Raw genomic sequence first — 18,770 nt, 5'->3', positions numbered from 1 at the left:
GGTGACTTGTGTAAATTCAGGATTGTAGGGATTTTATTATATTTTTATAAAAAAAAGAAGAAAAAATAATACAAGAAAAAATATTTCAAACAAGAATCAGTCTTGGAATAATAGATAAGAACGTTTTATTCTTTAACAAAAACAGATCGTTTGTTTGAAATCACGAAATTATTTCCAGGGTGTTTAATAGTCGGTCATTTAAAAATGTAAACGAGGAATGATCGTTGTTTTGGCATCTATTCAAAGCATATTATTCTGAGGAATATTGTATTATATGAATAATATGATAATTAATAATATAATTTTATCAATAATAATTATTTTATTTATTAATTGATTACAACAAATATATTAATTGTCTTAGTATAATAAAATCGTGAATTTATTTCGTAGAATATAATGAGACAAAATCAAATTTGTTTTCCTAATTTTGTACAAATATTTTTTATAATTTATTAAAGTATTTTTACAAATATTAAATAAACAATATTAATTGTCTAATGGTTAGTATAATAAGATCGTGAATTTTTTCGTAGAATATAATGAGAAAATCAAATTTGTTTTCTTAATTTTGTACAAATATTTTATATAATTTATTAAAGTATTTTTACAAATATTAAATAAACAATATTAATTGTCTAATGGTTAGTATACTAAAATCGTGAATTTTTTCGTAGAATATAATGAGACAAAATCAAATTTGTTTTCCTAATTTTGTACAAATATTTTCTATGATTTATTGAAGTATTTTTACAAATATTATTAAATGAACAATATAAACTTTTACAAAAATTTGTTCATAATTTATTAGAAATATTTTATACAATTTATTGAAGTATTTCTAATCGACTGAACAACATAAAATAAACAATATAAATTGTCTCATATCTTAATATCATAAAATCATAAATTTATTAGTAAAATTATTAGTAAATTATTAAATATATCGATTATTTATTATTATTATTCACATATAATCTCAAATAGAAAATATTTGTCAATTGATGGAACATGATAAATCATTGAATTCTGAAAATCATGAATAATATGATTTGGAACATGTCCAAATATTTTTGATACTTATTTGTATTCCTTACTCGTGTCTACCAAATTTTATCCTCATTAATGATTTGTACGCTTGCTAACTCACTACATAACAGTAATAGTAGTAGTAATAGTAATAGTTAACAGTAGTAGTAGTATTAGTGGTGTTAGCATTTGATGGACGCGACAGGTTTTCATGCTGGTCGTTCTGAATTTTGTTAAAGGACCATAATCTAAATTACGAGCGTGTGACATGATGAAAATTATCGTTTTTATTCGACTATAATTATAACTTATATATCATACTTTGAAATGATCGTTTAATTCAAGTTCGTATTCATTTTAATTACAGATTTTTGTGTTAAAAACAGGAAGACATTTTTTTTTTTGGTTTATCTATGTAATATAAATTTCTATTTTTTTTTTTACTTTCATACGTTTAAATTTTTAAAATCAGGATACTTTCGAAAAATTATAATAGTTCATTATCTTTATCATATTATTTTTCTTCTTACAAGTAAAGGGTTGTTCAAAAATCCATTCGGTTCAGATTTATTTTAATTACAGATTTTTGTTCATCTATGTAATATAAATTTTATTTTATTTTTTTATATGTTTTAATTTTTAAAATCAGGATATTTTCGAAAAATTATAATATTTCATTATTTTCATCAAATTATTTTTCTTTTTACAAGTAAAGGGTTGTTTAAAAATTCATTCAAAAGAATGTTTAGTTCATTTTGTTTATTTTATTTATTTTGTTAATTTTATTTTTAAAATTATAACGTTTCATTATCTTTATCAAATTATTTTTCTTTTTACAATTAAAGGGTTGTTTAAAAATTCATTCAAAAGAATGTTTAGTTCATTTTGTTTATTTTATTTTTAAAATTATAATATTTCATTATCTTTATCAAATTATTTTTCTTTTTACAATTAAAGGGTTGTTTAAAAATTCATTCAAAAGAATGTTTATTTCATTTTGTTAATTTTATTTTTAAAATTATAATATTTCATTATCTTTATCAAATTATTTTTCTTTTTTACAATTAAAGGGTTGTTTAAAAATTCATTCAAAAGAATGTTTATTTCATTTTGTTAATTTTATTTTTAAAATTATAATATTTCATTATCTTTATCAAATTATTTTTCTTTTTACAATTAAAGGGTTGTTTAAAAATTCATTCAAAAGAATGTTTATTTCATTTTGTTAATTTTATTTTTAAAATTATAATATTTCATTATCTTTATCAAATTATTTTTCTTTTTACAATTAAAGGGTTGTTTAAAAATTCATTCAAAAGAATGTTTATTTCATTTTGTTAATTTTATTTTTAAAATTATAATATTTCATTATCTTTATCAAATTATTTTTCTTTTTTACAAGTAAAGGGTTGTTTAAAAATTCATTCAAAAGAATGTTTATTTCATTTTGTTTATTTTTCTTTAACGTAAACAACATCATTCAAAAATACTCGATTTTCGTGACACTAATGCCAAGACTGAATGAGATGCAATGATTTTAACTAAATCTATACCTAAGATTTATTTAGAAATCTAAATCTATTTTCTTACAAGCACGTATTTATTTGTGTAAAATATTATTATATTTTAGTTAATTTTACTCGTAAACATAAGCAACATTCTTTAAAATCTATGACGATTCATATAATCCGTTAAAAGTTTCTCACAATGATTTGGTTAAATGAATGAAAAAAAAAAAACAAAGTTGACAGATGCTGACAAACAAAATATCTTTCTATTAAATTAATTTCATCATTAATTTAATTACTTCTTTTTTATTCGCAATAATTTCTTTTCTAACCTAAAAAAAGAAAGAAAAAACAAACCCTTGAAAAAGATTATCAATGATTTCATATACATTGAGACTAAAAAAACCCCACAAAAAAAGACTTCAAAAGTCAAATGACTTCGTTTTCATTCACAATACTTTCTTTTCTAACCTAAAGAACAAAAAATGAACCAAATCCTTGGAAAAGATTATCAACGATTTGAAATAATATTATGTCAATGATGTAATAAAAAAAAAAGAAAAAGGAAGAAAAATATTTGAAATGTTCTTAGTATTTTGTTGTAAAATGTTTGCGGTTGTTTCCGCCATTTGGCCAAAAATACGGTGGAATTAGAGGATAAAGGGGGAAACAAGCTGGAAGGGGAGGTGGTGGAGGTGGAAGAGGGAAACTGGAGGAACGGGGTACTCGATGATGCGTCGGAAATGCTAGCGGGTGATATTAATATTGGATGATTAAGTGTCTTCGGATGCGCGGGCTCGAAGATGCTCCAAAAACCAAAACCTCCGGCGTCGTCGTCTTCGTCGTCGTCGTCGTCGTCGTCGTCGTCGTCGTCGTCGTCGTCGACGGAAATCCATAAAAAGATCAATCCCCTCCACTTCATTTTCCACTTCAACATTCTAACCTCCATTTTATTCACCTCCACCTACTCATACTCTTCCTTTTCTTTTTTTTTTCTTTTTTTTCTTTTTTTTTTTTATTCAATTTTTCTGGGTTACATCTTGAATTTTCTTCAAATTGTTAGGGGGGAAAGCTTTTGCATGAATGCAAGTAGTTTTTGAGTAATTCTCGGTTATCGAACCTTAATATTTCGGCCATTTTGTAAATTCTTCCAAAATGATGCGAGAGTGATCATACTTTCATTGGTTGCTGTATTCTATTAAGAATTTAGGTTAACTTAGTTTGTTTATTCTTTTTAATGCTTGTTTTTTTTTTATTGTTGGTTATTATTTATTTTTTTAAATTAAATTTTAGTTTATTAGTTTGTTAGGTTAACTTAGTTTATTTCTTTTTTTCAATAGTTTCTTTTTCTTTTTTATTGTTGGTTATTATTTATTTTTGTTCCTGTTTTTTTTTTTCAAATTAAATTTTAGTTTATTATAGGTTAATTTTATTAAAATATGTTGGGATGATACTTTGATTCGTAGCTTTTTTTCTTGATTAATTATTCTTCTTTATAAATTTTTGTTATTATATTCCTATAAATGATAATTCTCACATATTTAAATTTATATTATATATAGTTAAAATTTATATTAAAAATGAATTGGTTGTATGTTTAAAAAATATATTTTGGTTCAAGGTTTTTGTTTTGATTATATTATATATTTTTTAAAAATTTTTCTTATTAATTTTCTGCTAATGATAATTTTCACATTTATTAAATTTAGTTACAATTTGCATTAAAAATGAATTGATCATATGCTTGGAACATACTAAGATACTCTGGTTCAAGGTTTAACATCTCGAATATACTCTCTTGAGTATTTTATTAGCTTTTAAAATAAATGTTATACGTAACAATATTCTCCATCTTTCGAATCGTTAAAATTTTATTAAAAAATTCACTTTAAAAAATACATACATTATAATAAGATACTATAATAAAATAATTTTTATTATGATCCTCATACAAATACAATTTCTATATATCCTTTTAGATACAAGGATCATAAAATTGCATTATAAAAATTTTAATTATTCTTTTAATAACACATGAAAGATAATTATTTATAATGATCATAAACATTTATTTATTCAATTAACACATTTTTTATTTTATTTTGTTGCTAATATAATTAAAAGTGTGAAAAAATATTTTGATAAATTGACGCGTTATGAAAATTTTAATTACAAACTATCTTAGATAAGCAAAGATAATAAGAATTATATATGTTTATGGTGGTGATAGTTGTGGTAAAGGGTGAAGGAAGTAGTAAGAGGGAAAAAAGGATGTCCTTAAGATATCTCTCATCGTAATTTTACTTTATATACTGTAAGACACGAATCCCCCGAAAATATCTTAGCGAGCTTTCTAAAGATATTTACGAGGCCATTATAAGAAGAGGGGTTCCCTTTTCGAATATTTGCAAGAATTCACAGACTTATCTTTTTTTTTTCTTTTTTTTTTATTTTTTTTATTTTCTTCTCCCGAGTGACGTAAGTAACGGCGCCAAAAGATTTGCTCGTAAAAGTATGGTCAAGAAGTAGGGGGACAGGAGTGGTGGGGCAGAAGTGGAAGGGAGGGGGAAGTACACTTTGTTACTTTGAGTTAGAAGAGATGAATTTTTATTTTCTTTCTCTTCCTCTTCTTCTTCTTCTTCTTCTTCCTCTTCCTCTTCCTCTTCTTCTTTTTCTTCTATTTTCTTTTTTTTTTCTTTTTTCTTTTATTTTCTCTTGTTTATTTCTCACCAAAGATATTTAGTTAGGCTAGCTAAAGTAATTCTTTCAACGTAACATTAATTCATGGTACGAATGAGTAGGAGTACGAGGATAAATATTTTATTTTTCAGAATTTTTATATTGAAATAATAACAATTTATAAATTATTGTTGATAAATGGGAAAATGGTTTTTAATGGATAAAACATTGTAAAAGTTTAATGGTTATTGTTTCCTGGTTTTTTGAAATTAAATTAAATATTTTTTATATAATTTTGAAAACTAAAATTATAACTTAAAAAATTATAACTAAAATAATAACTTTTATAGTTATAGTAAAAGTAAAGGGTTATAATAAGTGTGTTGGTATTTTTTTAAAAGTTAGGTACATTTGTTGATCTATTTAATCAATTTTAAAATTCGGTGTGTTGAACTTTTAATCCAAGGTCTTTAAAAAAAATATATTAAAAATATAAAAACAGATATTTAAAGAATTTCGGTTGCACGATTTAATTTTTTGTACATTAGATGTACAACTTTTCTGTAATAAAAATAAATTATATATATAAATAATAATATTCTAAATTTATATATAAAAAAGAAAAAAGAAATAAAATAACGAAATAATTAATAAACAATACACTAATAACATTTTAACATATTTATATTTTCAAAAATTGCATCGAATAAAAATAAACTACGATAATTGAAAATCAAATTTATAATAAATACTTTAATTAAAATAACAAATCATTTCCACATAGTTCCAAATAAGTTTAATTAAATATTTATCAGAATAAAACCTTAAGAAAATCATTAATCATAAATGTTGAATTTAATTAACGATTGAAATTTTCTCTTGTATCTTTGCATCTTTTAAACTGTTGGATTAGTTATACAAAGTTTCTAATCAAACTACGAGAAATGTTTTTCCTGAGTAATTTAACAACGTTCTACTAGTTTAACGAAGAAAGGGTAGGGGAAAGAGGGATGGTTAACGGTTGTCCGCAATCAGTCAGATGAAACAGGGTGACTATTTCACTTATTCGTGTTGCCTTTGGCGCGTACCCCAAGTTATGCGAATGGATGATGATGATCGGTTGGTTTTTTGGTTGGTTGGTTGTTCGACTACTTCCTTCACTTGTGGAAAAAGAGCCAGCAAGAGGTTTTAACATATCGTTCAAGCCAAATTTTTGTCGGTCTTATCTATCTTAGAAATTCCAATTATTTTTTTTTAGTTATATAAATTAATCACATTTTTTTTTTAATTTTTTAACATTTTTATCGAGGGGTGGAAGGGGTAAATCAATTAATAGTAATTTAATTTACAAGTGTATTATTTTTGTATATTTGTGATAATTTGTTGACTTGAATCTGTTGTTGCATTAAAAATGGTTAAAATTTAGTGTTGTATAATTAATAATAAATTTGTTGTAGTAATTTATAGGTATATCTAATTATAATACTAATTACAATCCATTTGTAATGGATTGAAAAAATTGTATAGAAGTTGAATGATATTTCATTGGTATCTGAAAAGATTCGAACAACATTTTTGGATAAAATAAAAATATTTAGAACAATTTTATATTTATTTTATGTTTGTTAGGTTCTTACGTTAGGTTTTACAAATCTATTATTTATAATAAATTACAAAATAATATATAATATTCAAATAACATTTAATTAAACTTTAAAAACGATATAAACAACAATTTTGGAGAATTATCCAATATAATATTTATTCAACCTATATAAATATATAAATTTATTTTTAAGCAAGCTATTATTATCTAATCGTTTATAACAAATATAACAAAATAATATATAATAGTTAAATAAAATTTAATTAATGTTTAAAAACTATATAAACAAAAATTGTGGAAAACTATCCAACACAATATTTACTCAACCTATATAAATTTATTTTTTATTTATTATTATTTAATCATTTATAACGAATACAAAATAATATATTATTATATAGAATATGTTACATATACTATATATATAATATAAAATATAATGAAATAAAATAAAATTTTATTAAACTTTAAGAACGATACACAAACAACAATTTTGGAGAATTATCCAATATAATATTTATTCAACCTATATAAATATATAAATTTTTTATCTAACCCATCTATTATTATCTAATCGTTTATAATGGGGTTACAGAAAAAAATGAAAAAAAAAAAATAAAACAAACAAAAAATGTATAAACCTCGAATAAAATTTGGCAAAATTTGCTTTTCGGAATAGTGGAGAAAATGAATTGGAGGAGACCCGGATAAAAAGAGAAGGAGAAGAAAGATTTAGATAGAAGTGTGATAGAAGAGAAGGGGGGGGGTAGTTACTAAAACGAAAACATATGATTGGTGATATGGTTAGTTGGTGGTGGTATGAGAAAACTGTTACTGGTGGAAGGTTTAGGATTAGGAGAGGGAGAAATTTGATAGACGTTGGACGTTGTGAGGGATATAAAATCGTACGTATTCCCGTTTTTACTGGGATGGGTATACTGGAAAAAGAAAATAAAAAGGAAAAAAAAAAAGGTTTCCCGGGAACCAGCAACAGCAGCAGCAGCAGCAGCAGTTAAGGCTGCCATCGTCCGGCTCTCGAGTAACTTTAGCAGCTGCGGTCTTCTCAGTCTTGCAAGAGATGCCTTTTCGTGTGGTCGATTGAATTCTTACTATAACTTCGACCTTATAATTCCTTTTTTTACATTTTTTTCTTTCTTTATTTCTTTTTGTTTGACTGCTTTCAATAGCAGCAGCAACAAACAACACAAACACATTACGAAATTGAAATTACGAGAACGCTACAATTTTTTTGACTTTGCGTGTTTTTTTCTCTCTTTCCATCCATCTACCTATCTTTCTCTCATTTTCTTCTATTACGAGGATAATTAATTAATTTGTATTATTTAAATAATTTTCTTAAGAAAAAAATACGAACGCGCGCGTTTTAACTTCCGTATAATCAAAAATCGACAGTTCTACCACAATTGATTCGTTTTGTAAATTTACAAAATTTTTTTATTTATAAAAAATAATAAAAATTATAGATACTTTTTATTTTACAATTCTATAAACTTTTGGAATTATTTTAATATTTATTTGGTTCTATTTAAAAAAAAAAAATATATATATATATATATATAAATCATTCATTGTCTTTCCAAATTTAGTATAGGGCTGAACTCAAAAAATTTTACACATAAATATATATACATATATATATTTATAATTTATTATTTATAAAAGTAAAGGATAGGTTAAGGGTTTCTGTATTTTTTTCTTTTTTTTTTTTTTTAATATTTAAAGATAAATCAATATCAATTCATACTGGATACTCTTGAGAATTATCAATCCTCGCGTGATCTCGGATCGAGGGCAAAAAACATTGATAACAAGTTTATTAGTTTTTTGCTATTTGATTGGTGTTACGATCGAGTGTTAAAGTAATTAAAACAAAGAAAAAAAACAACAAAAATATTTTGGAAATGATTTGGGAAGAAGAAATCGAGGAAATAGAAACCAAGTGGGACGAGGTGTCGACATTTTACAGAGCTTGGTTGAAAAATTGTTCAGTCAGCGAATTTGATAAACCCGAGAGACCAATTTGTTATGGAAACATTGATAAGAACGTGTCAGAATTACCTGGTCCTGGACTTGATTTTGCTCCACTCATTTTTCAGAGTCTTTTCTACGTTAGCTCTAGAAAAGGTTTTTCTTATATTTGATTATATTATCAATGAACCAATTAACAATTTGTAATTTTTATTCCTCGTTTGCGTTATTTTAATATATGGTATATTAAATTATATAATTAATATATTTAATGTTTCGTATATCAAATTATACCAAATAAAAATTCTAATTAATTCATTACCCTAATGTGTGTTAATTTTGTTAAAAATTGTTTTTAGTTATTAAAAAAATCCATTGGCAATTTGTTTTTTAGCCGAGGTAAAAATGCCGAGCGGTAACGTTGACAAACCAGTCATCGAGGATAATCACGATGGCACAGTTTCCATAAAATACGAGCCAAGGGAGGAAGGTCTTCATGAGATTTACGTTAAATTTAACGGGGAACACGTACAAGGTAAATTAATTAATTAATTAACACATTATTGTAACATTCATCCTTCTTTTATTATTAAATTTATTTTCGTTTTATTTTTGGTTGTTGACAGGATCACCATTCAAATTCCACGTAGATTCTTTGGCAAGTGGTTACGTAACAGCATACGGTCCTGGTTTGATTTACGGTGTTTGCGGTGAACCAGGAAACTTTACGATATCTACGAAAGGTGCTGGTGCAGGAGGATTGTCATTGGCCGTGGAAGGTCCTAGCAAAGCTGAAATATCATTTCATGATAACAAAGATGGCACAGTTTCGGTTTCTTATTTACCAACCGCACCTGGCGAATATAAAATCACTGTTAAATTCGGTGACAAGCATATTAAGGGTAGTCCATACGTCGCCAAAATTACAGGTAATTATTTTATTTAATAATTTTGCGAATAATTGAACAAGTAAAAAAGTATCTTTCAAAATTAAAATTATATTTATAAATGATAAAAGTAAATTAGTTAAGTGTATAAATACCTGAGATTCGATATAATAATAATTATTAATTAAAAATAATGATGAAATTTGTAGGAGAGGGTCGTAAGAGAAATCAAATATCCGTGGGATCCTGTAGCGAGGTACAATTACCTGGAAAAGTACCAGACACTGATATAAGATCATTGAACGCATCGATAATAGCACCGAGTGGTTTGGAGGAGCCATGTTTCTTAAAGAAATTACCTAGCGATAACGTTTGCGTATCATTCACACCTCGCGAAGCTGGTTCCCATGCTGTATCCGTCAAACGAATGGGCAAACACATACCAAATTCACCGTTTAAAATCGAAGTTAAGGATCGTGAAGTTGGTGATGCTAAAAAGGTCAAAGTAACCGGAGCAGCGTTGAAAGAAGGAAAAACGCACGTAGAAAATTCATTTTCGGTTGATACGAGAAACGCTGGTTTCGGTGGTTTGTCACTTTCTGTTGAGGGTCCTAGCAAAGTTGAGATTCAGTGCAAGGACAACGAGGATGGCACGTTGAACATGTTTTACAAGCCTACCGAGCCTGGTATTTACATAGTTAATCTTAAATTTGCCGATCACCATGTCGAGGGTTCACCATTTGCGGTCAAAGTTACTGGTGAAGGTAGCAATCGTCAAAGAGAAAAAATTCAAAGACAAAGAGAAGCTGTTCCTATCACAGAAGTTGGTAGTCAATGCAAATTGACGTTTAAGATGCCAGGTATCACATGTTTCGATCTTGCTGCTACTGTAACTTCACCTGGTGGTATCACCGAAGATGCTGAGATCAAAGAAGTCGAGGATGGTCTTTATGCTGTCGCATTTGTACCCAAGGAATTAGGTGTACACACAGTTTCGGTTCGTTACAAGGAAATGCACATTCCGGGATCACCTTTCCAATTCACGGTTGGTCCATTGAGAGACGGTGGTGCACACAGGGTCCATGCTGGTGGTCCTGGATTGGAAAGAGGTGAACAAGGAGAACCATGCGAGTTTAACATCTGGACGAGGGAAGCTGGTGCTGGTGCATTGGCAGTTTCCGTAGAGGGTCCTAGCAAAGCTCAAATCGATTACAAAGATCGCAAAGATGGAAGCTGTTATGTCAGTTATGTCGCTTCTGAACCTGGTAAGAAAATTGTTGTGTTAATTAGATTATCATCACAACTCCTAAGGTTATTTTATAACATTTCATATTTGCGTTTTGTAAAATAATCTTCTCTCCTACGTTAGTGGCATTAAGCTCGTAAAATTCAAAAGGTGCGGAAACATCAATTAAATAGGCCTCCTCACTGTGACATTTATTAAAGGGTTTTTCATTTAAAAAGATGGATCATTGCCAGACGTCGATTCATACCTTCACAGCAAACTACCGTTAACCGATGTCCCGCTTGTCACTATATCTTACAAAATTATAACTCTCCCGTGTAGATCTATAATGTCACTTACTTTGAAGATTTTCTCGTAAATTCGTACGATTTTAAACCGTTTCTTTCATGTATTCCTCCTAATGAGAGAGAAATAGAGAAAGAGAGAATGAGAGAATGAGAGAATGAGATGAAAAGAGATAGATAAAAGTCTGGCTTAGAAACAGAAAACGGTATATGATACTATTTACATATTCCATTCATTCTAATGATTCATAATATACAATTATTAAAATCAAAAACCTTACATTTAGTGTAAACATTTTTGAACGTAGAAATTGTTGAATAGAAAGAATCTTTTTTAAGTTTTTAGGTTTTAGGTTTTCTAATAGATGAATAATTAGTATTTGCGGTAATGAACTTTCAAGTTCCTAATGCCAATTAATAATAATAATAATAGATGACTAGATTTATTAAAAAATGTTGTTAAACTATTTTTATCTGATCATTTTTGGTATTTTAAATTGAAGTATGAAACGTCAGGGCGCCTAGGAGACAAATAAGGCAGGTGTTATAGTTCGTTTCGGTTCGTACATGTATGTGTGTGTGTGTGTGTGTGGTAATGTTGTCGTCGAGAAATTCGGTGACACCCACTCTCATCAGCCGGATTGATCGGCTGCTTTTCAGCTGATCCAGAAATATCTTCGTCTATATTTGTTAGGGTGGGATCCATATTTTGCCCTGGTGAGAGAGTAGCACATACATACACGTATACAGCTTGACGTGGATTATCGTTGTGGTTATATTTGGTCCATGTGCTCTTACGACGAGAGAAAGAGAGAGTGAGAGAGAGTGAGTGAGAACAGGGTGGTGGTCGTAGTGGAGGAACATTGTGGACGATTCGAGATCAGCAGCTTAGATTCAACTGAAAGTAGTGGTGCGCGAATTAACTCACAGTTGGTTCAGGTTCCAGAGTTGTGAACGGGACACAACTCTCCCATTTTTTTTCTTTCTTCTTCTTCCTTCTTCTTCTATTTCTTCTATTTCTTCTTTTTCGTTTAACTTCATTTCTCCCCCTCCTCTTTTTTTCATTTCCTATCTTACCTACACTTTACACTGTACACTTTACTCCCACTCTATTATTTATTTCTCTCTCTCTCTCTTTATCTAACCGTAAGATAAAATCGATTTTGTTTATCATCGTAAACGGAAGTTTTCTTTATTTTCATCACGTGTTAGGGGGATAAACGATTTACCTTATGGCAACGTTCAAAGCGTCTACGCAAATCGTTTTAAAAGGAAACGAATCCCAGGAACCTGACAACGATGGTCTGTCAATGAGAATTTGATTATTTGTTTTTTTAGGGATAGTTAGTTAGAATATAATCAAATAAATTTATACATATATAATTGGAAATATAAGTTAAATCTTAAATTAAACCTTTGGAGTGATGATAATGATGATTATGATAATGATGATTTAATTTAAAAGAAAATATCATTAATTATATTATATATTCGATTAATTGTTTTTTTGTTTTCTTTTTTGTAATTTTTAGGTGAATACAGAATAGGAGTCAAGTTCAACGATCAACACATTCCTGACTCACCATATAAAGTTTACATATCACCTGCTATGGGTGATGCACACAAATTAGAAGTTGCACAATTTCCGGAAAGTGGTGTACAACCTGACAAACCTTATACCTTCCTAGTTAGGAAGAATGGAGCTAAGGGTGAATTGGATGGAAAGGTACGATCTATTTAAATAAAAATTAAAAAAAAGAAAAGTATTTAGTGGAAACATTAACAGTTAGGCACATTTAAAAAAAAAAAGAAAAAAAGATTATATTTTTCAACTTGAGTCTATTTATCTTTCACACAGATATTATTACTGGTTATTATAATATATTTTTCCATGATGAATTTCAAACAGTACCTAACTTAAAAAAATGATCTTACGAAATAATGGACGAAAATAATACTCGTTGAGAGGTTCTCTTATGAAACTATACTGACACATCATTTTGCGTAGGCGTATGACTATCGTTTGAAAATTTCTTCTTCTTCTTCTTCTTCACTTTTCATATTATTATTATCATTATCTATCTATTATTACTACTAGAAAAATATTTTGCATGAGAGTTAAGAGTAAGAGTAGTCTTTCTAAAATGATGATGATGATGATTATGATGATGATGATGATCTTGAAACGTTAATGATCTTTGTCAAGGTCTTCTTAACTTAAGATAAAATTTATTTTCAAGGATCATTTTAAAAATAGTTTTTATGTTACTTATTTAACTATAGTTATTTTTGAACTTGATAAAATAATGCGACTACTAAAATGTAACATGTTTACAAATCTTTTAAAAAAACAAAATGTTCTTTGTAATTTTGGTGTATATATATATTTATCATTAATTATTTATATAATAATTATAATTTATATATATAATAATAATAAATAATTATATTATATTATAATAAATAAATAATTATATTTAAAAAATTAATTATATTAAATTATAATATTATTATTATTATTATAATATAATTATATTAAAAAAAAAAAAATATATATATATATATATATAGAAATAAATAAATATATTTATTATTAATTATTTATAGATTGTATCACCGAGTGGCATTGAGGATGATTGTTTCATACAATCAATCGATTCTGACACCTATTCCGTAAGATTTATGGCACGTGAGAATGGTATTCACAGTTTGTATTTGAAATTTAATGGTGTACACATATCTGGAAGCCCTTATCGTATAAAAGTCGGTAAAGTGGATGCCGACCCAGCAGCATTGCACGCTTATGGCAATGGTTTAATGGAAGTTAAGACAGGTCAAAAGACAGATTTCATCATTGATACTTGCAACGCTGGTAGCGGTGCACTTGGTGTTACTGTTGATGGTCCTAGCAAGGTTTCTATGGATTGTACAGAAGTTGAGGAAGGTTATAAAGTCAGGTATACACCTTTGGTACCTGGTGATTATTATATCAGTATCAAATACAATGGTTATCACATCGTTGGTTCACCGTATAAAGTAACATGTACCGGTAAGTTATTGAATTATTTTTACCTGTCTTTTATTGTCAATGTGAAAATATTTTTTAATTATTATATAAAGGATATTAATATATTATAATAATATTAAAATAAAAAATAAAAATAAATAATATATTTAAAAATATGTAAATAAATATATATTTTAATAATATTTTATTATTAATTACATTTTAATTAAGTTGATATAATATTAATTATTATTTAATAATAAAATTTTATAATATTTATATAAATATTTATATCAATATTTAATTATTATTTAATATAATTAATATTATATTATATATTTCTTATAAATAAATTTAGATGAAATAGAAATACTTAAACAAAGATTCACAAATCCTCAAATCCTAAATTTGGTTTAATTGGACCGTAAAGAATTAAAAAATAAAAATTTGTTATTTAATATTATAATTAAAGTATTAAGAAAAACAGAAGGTACCTTTCAGAGTTTAAATCAATTGATACGTTTCATTTTTTATAATTACAGGTGCGGATCTGGCAGAGAGAGGTGCACAAGAGACGAGTTCAATCCTGGTAGAGACAGTACAGAAGATATCTAAAGCAAAGCAAACTGGTCCCGTGTTACCGCTTTTTAAATCAGACGCGAGTAAGGTTACGAGCAAAGGTATGGGACTTAAGAAGGCCTATTTGGGAAAGCAGAATCAGTTCACCGTAAATGCCGGTGATGCTGGTAAGCTTCAAATAATAATAATAATAACAATAATAATAATAATAATAAATATATAAAACGGTGTACGTATAAATATAAAAAAGGAAAAGGTACACCTGGGATGATGGATGATTAAAAATTCATATTGAGTTTCATCAACGTTTCTTCTTATCATCTACCATGTTTGTATATGTGTATGTGTGTGTACCTTTTCTTTTTATATGTTTTGATTTAACTGAATATATATATTTTTATTTTATTTCCATTAATAATAATAATAATAATAATAATCGATACGACTGACCGACCGTTAATTATACAGGAAACAACATTCTTTACGTTGGCGTTTACGGTCCCAAAGGACCATGCGAGGAGGTATACTTGAAGCACACAGGTAGAAACAACTACAACGTCAGTTACTTGGTACGTGAACGAGGAGAATATATCGTGATCGTCAAGTGGGGTGACGATCACATTCCTGGATCACCGTACAAGGTCGAGGTCTAAAAGGAAATATAGAAAAGAAGATTTAAAAAAAAACATACACACAATTTCAATGAGTTACATATACATATAAATACACATACACATATATATATATATATACACCAGACATCAGACATTCATGTACGCATGCTCAGACCAATCGGAGTATTGTCTTTCCTTACGTGGTATCAACAGCGTTTGCTTTAAGGGAAAACACTTAATAGAAAATGGACATATCCGTGTGTGTTCGATTTAGCACGATCTCGAATGCTCAACTTATCGAATATGTATTTTCTTAGATTCCTCTTCCCTTCCCCTACACTCGATCAACCAACCAATAACAACTTCGTTTTCTTATCGTAGAATTGTTCATCCTTCTACATTCTAGTAGACCAACGAATGATCTTCTTGTATATTCCTACCAATCCTTCTTATTTCTTTATTTTGTTGTTGTTGGTAGTTGTTGTTTTTGTCGGATTGATCGCATCCTTTGCAAACTCCCCTCCCTTTTTTTCTTTATATTTATCTTTATCCTTGTCAATCCTTTTTACGTTTGTTTTTTCCTTTTGTGTTTTATTCACAAAACAATGTTCAATCTTGTGCTTCTCAACATTTGTAAATTGTAACTTAGTAATAACCTTTTTAAGGTTATTTTTTTCTTTTTGTTCTCTCTATCTCTCTCTTTTGTTCCCTTTTTTGATAGATCTGCCATGATTCTTTTTTTTCGCATTTTAAAACACGTATCTTTTACTTAACTTGATTTATTTCTTCATCAAATTTTGTTCTCTTTCCTGTTTCCTTCTACCTCCCCCCCCTCTTTTCTTCCTTCTAATCTTTGGATTTTTGTCTTCTATTATTAGAAACAAATTAAAAGGATAATGATGATGATGATGATTAAATATTTCAAAAAGTGTCATTAAATGTGGGTCAATTATTCGTTATTGAATAATTTATATATTAAAAAAAATATATTAACCGTATGTGCCTTAAAGGAAGAAACAAAAACAAACAAACAAACAAACAAACAAACAAAAAAATCCACAAAAGTAGAAACAGGAAAAAAAATTATATTAAAAAAATATAAAGATATTAAATAAATAAATAGGATAATAATTTTTGTGATCATAAATAAACGTGGAGGAAAAAAAATATAATTGAAGGAGAAAAAGAAAGAATAAAGTTATATATGGAACATTGAATGAATTATAAGGATTATAGTAAAACTTAAATAAAATATACATATATATATATATATATATATATATATATATATATATATATATATATATATGTATATATATGTATATTATAACTCGTGTTGCGAGAATCGACAATTTTTTTCTGATATTGCATCACGTTATATTATATCATTGACTAAGTATAGAATATAAATATATTACGATTGATTATTATATTATACGTTAACAATATATAGAGGTTAAATAAATAATATATTTCTTAAAGAACATTACTAAGGTGTATTGTATTTTGTTTTATTAAAACAAATTTTATTAATTTTTTTGTTTATTTTACAAGGTTTTTTGTAATTGGTAATACGAACGAGAAGATAGGGTGATTTTACGCAAGAAATTAAAAATAAAACTATAAAATAAAAATTAAATTTTAATATTTGTCGAGTTTGTTCAATATTTGTGCATTTTTCTGACATGAGCTTGCAATCAAATGCATCCGGTAAATTAATAATATTTTGTTCGATACATGGTAATATTTGTAAACGTATTTAAAAGAATTAAAATTGAGTACTCGCTTGAATCACCATATACGAGACACCCTGCATATATTTTAAGAAGTTTATTACTGCAAAAGAAACCAAAAAGTATTGAAAAATTAATTGAGTTAATTAATAGAATTATAATTTAATTTTTTATTTTAAAATGTGAAATTTGTTCAATTACAATGTAGTTAAAAAATTATGCTACTACCACTCTTGCAAAAAAAGAAATCTATAATTTTTTCATTTATTTATAATTAATTTTGATAACACTTTTGTACAATGTGTACCTTTAATTTTATTATTAATTTTATTTATTTTATACAATAATTTAAAACTACCCCCTTTTCGAAATACGAAGCTCGATGGTAAGTAAAGATTGTACGCCATCTTGTTATTTCTAATTCAAATCTCTCTCGAAACCATATATAATATATAACTTAAATATAAAATAAATTAATACAATAATTTAAAAAAATATATAAATTCAAATATATAAAAGAGAAATAGTCTCAAAAGTACAAAAAAAAATATACTTTCGTAACTCTTCCATTTTCTTCGACACGTTCGTACTTTTTCATTTTACAAAACATTCTTCATGTAAAATCATCAAAAAGTGCGAAGAGAAACTAAAAGAGAAAAAAAGACATATAGAAAGAAAGAAGAAGAATCGATCGTCACAGGGATAGATAGAAAGAGTAAAATGAAGAGTACGAGGAGGTGGTGGTGGCGGTGGTAAAAGAAAAAGAAGAAGAAGAAGGAGGAGGAGGAGAACTCGTTGCGGAGAAAATTATTCACGCTCAGGAACATTGTGGTTTTACTTGAACAAACAGAGAAAGAAGAAAGTTATAAAGCTAGACAAAGATATCAAAACACACACACACTCACGCACTCACACACATACATGCAAACACTTCTACTCGAGCTTGAAACAAGTAGGGAAACAAAAAAAAAAGTAAAACGAAGAGGAGGAGGATAAGAAGAAGAAGACGTTTTCTCTCGTGTGGTAACTCGAAACATATCGTTGCTGGAGTGAGAAAGAAGAAGAAAAGCATAACTCGTTGATAGTGAAAAAGGAAGGGGAGGAGAGGGTTAAAAAAAGATAGACAACGAGTGAGACGATGTTAGGTGAACGATGAGGAGGTGGAAGAGGAAAAGGAGGAGAATTGGAGGTTGAGTTGGAGGTGGAAGAAGCTTTGAGACGAGACCAGAATTCTGGTTGGCTTACGGTTTCGATAGGACGGTTATGGGGGCGTTAACAAAAGCTATAACTCGTTGGGAGTTCGTGCGAAGTTCGCAGGCGTCACTGAGGTCCAAACCGAGCTGAGGATTTCAAAGAGGAGGGAGGTTTCAAATAGTCCCAGGGAGTTGCGCTGTACTGTCGAGGTTGTACGAACACGGTACGAACCTCCTCTCTCTCTTTCACTCTCTCTCTTTCTCTATGTGTTTCTATCTTTATCACTCTTTTGTCCCTTCTCTTTATCCCTCCTCCAAATATTCCTCAGAGATATACACGCCCTCTTCTCGCAAGAGGACGGATTTACAAACGCCTACTAAGAGGAGGTGGTACCACCGTTTGTTTTACAAATTAA

General features: G+C 27.8%; 1 protein-coding gene across 9 annotated transcripts in view; it reads left to right on the top strand.

Moving 5' to 3' along the window:
- The window catches only part of cher (filamin A protein cher), a 52,707-nt gene extending 35,790 nt beyond the window's left edge, over nt 1–16,917 (top strand). For all 9 annotated transcript variants that reach the window (XM_015319958.2, XM_015319959.2, XM_015319962.2 and 6 more), the window contains 7 exons: nt 9,206–9,346; nt 9,438–9,740; nt 9,908–10,963; nt 12,761–12,954; nt 13,836–14,277; nt 14,778–14,981; nt 15,283–16,917. In XM_015319958.2, the coding sequence (XP_015175444.1) occupies nt 9,206–9,346; nt 9,438–9,740; nt 9,908–10,963; nt 12,761–12,954; nt 13,836–14,277; nt 14,778–14,981; nt 15,283–15,467 (2,525 nt within the window). In that variant the 3' untranslated portion in view covers nt 15,468–16,917. The remainder of the gene's footprint in view (nt 1–9,205; nt 9,347–9,437; nt 9,741–9,907; nt 10,964–12,760; nt 12,955–13,835; nt 14,278–14,777; nt 14,982–15,282) is intronic.
- Nucleotides 16,918–18,770: the final 1,853 nt, after the last annotated feature.

This window comes from Polistes dominula, unplaced genomic scaffold (assembly GCF_049000335.1).
Source record: "Polistes dominula isolate Pdom_NZ unplaced genomic scaffold, Pdom_raw_medaka contig_77, whole genome shotgun sequence".
In the NCBI taxonomy this organism is placed as follows: domain Eukaryota; kingdom Metazoa; phylum Arthropoda; class Insecta; order Hymenoptera; family Vespidae; genus Polistes; species Polistes dominula.
This window is presented reverse-complemented; position numbering and strand designations above follow the sequence as displayed.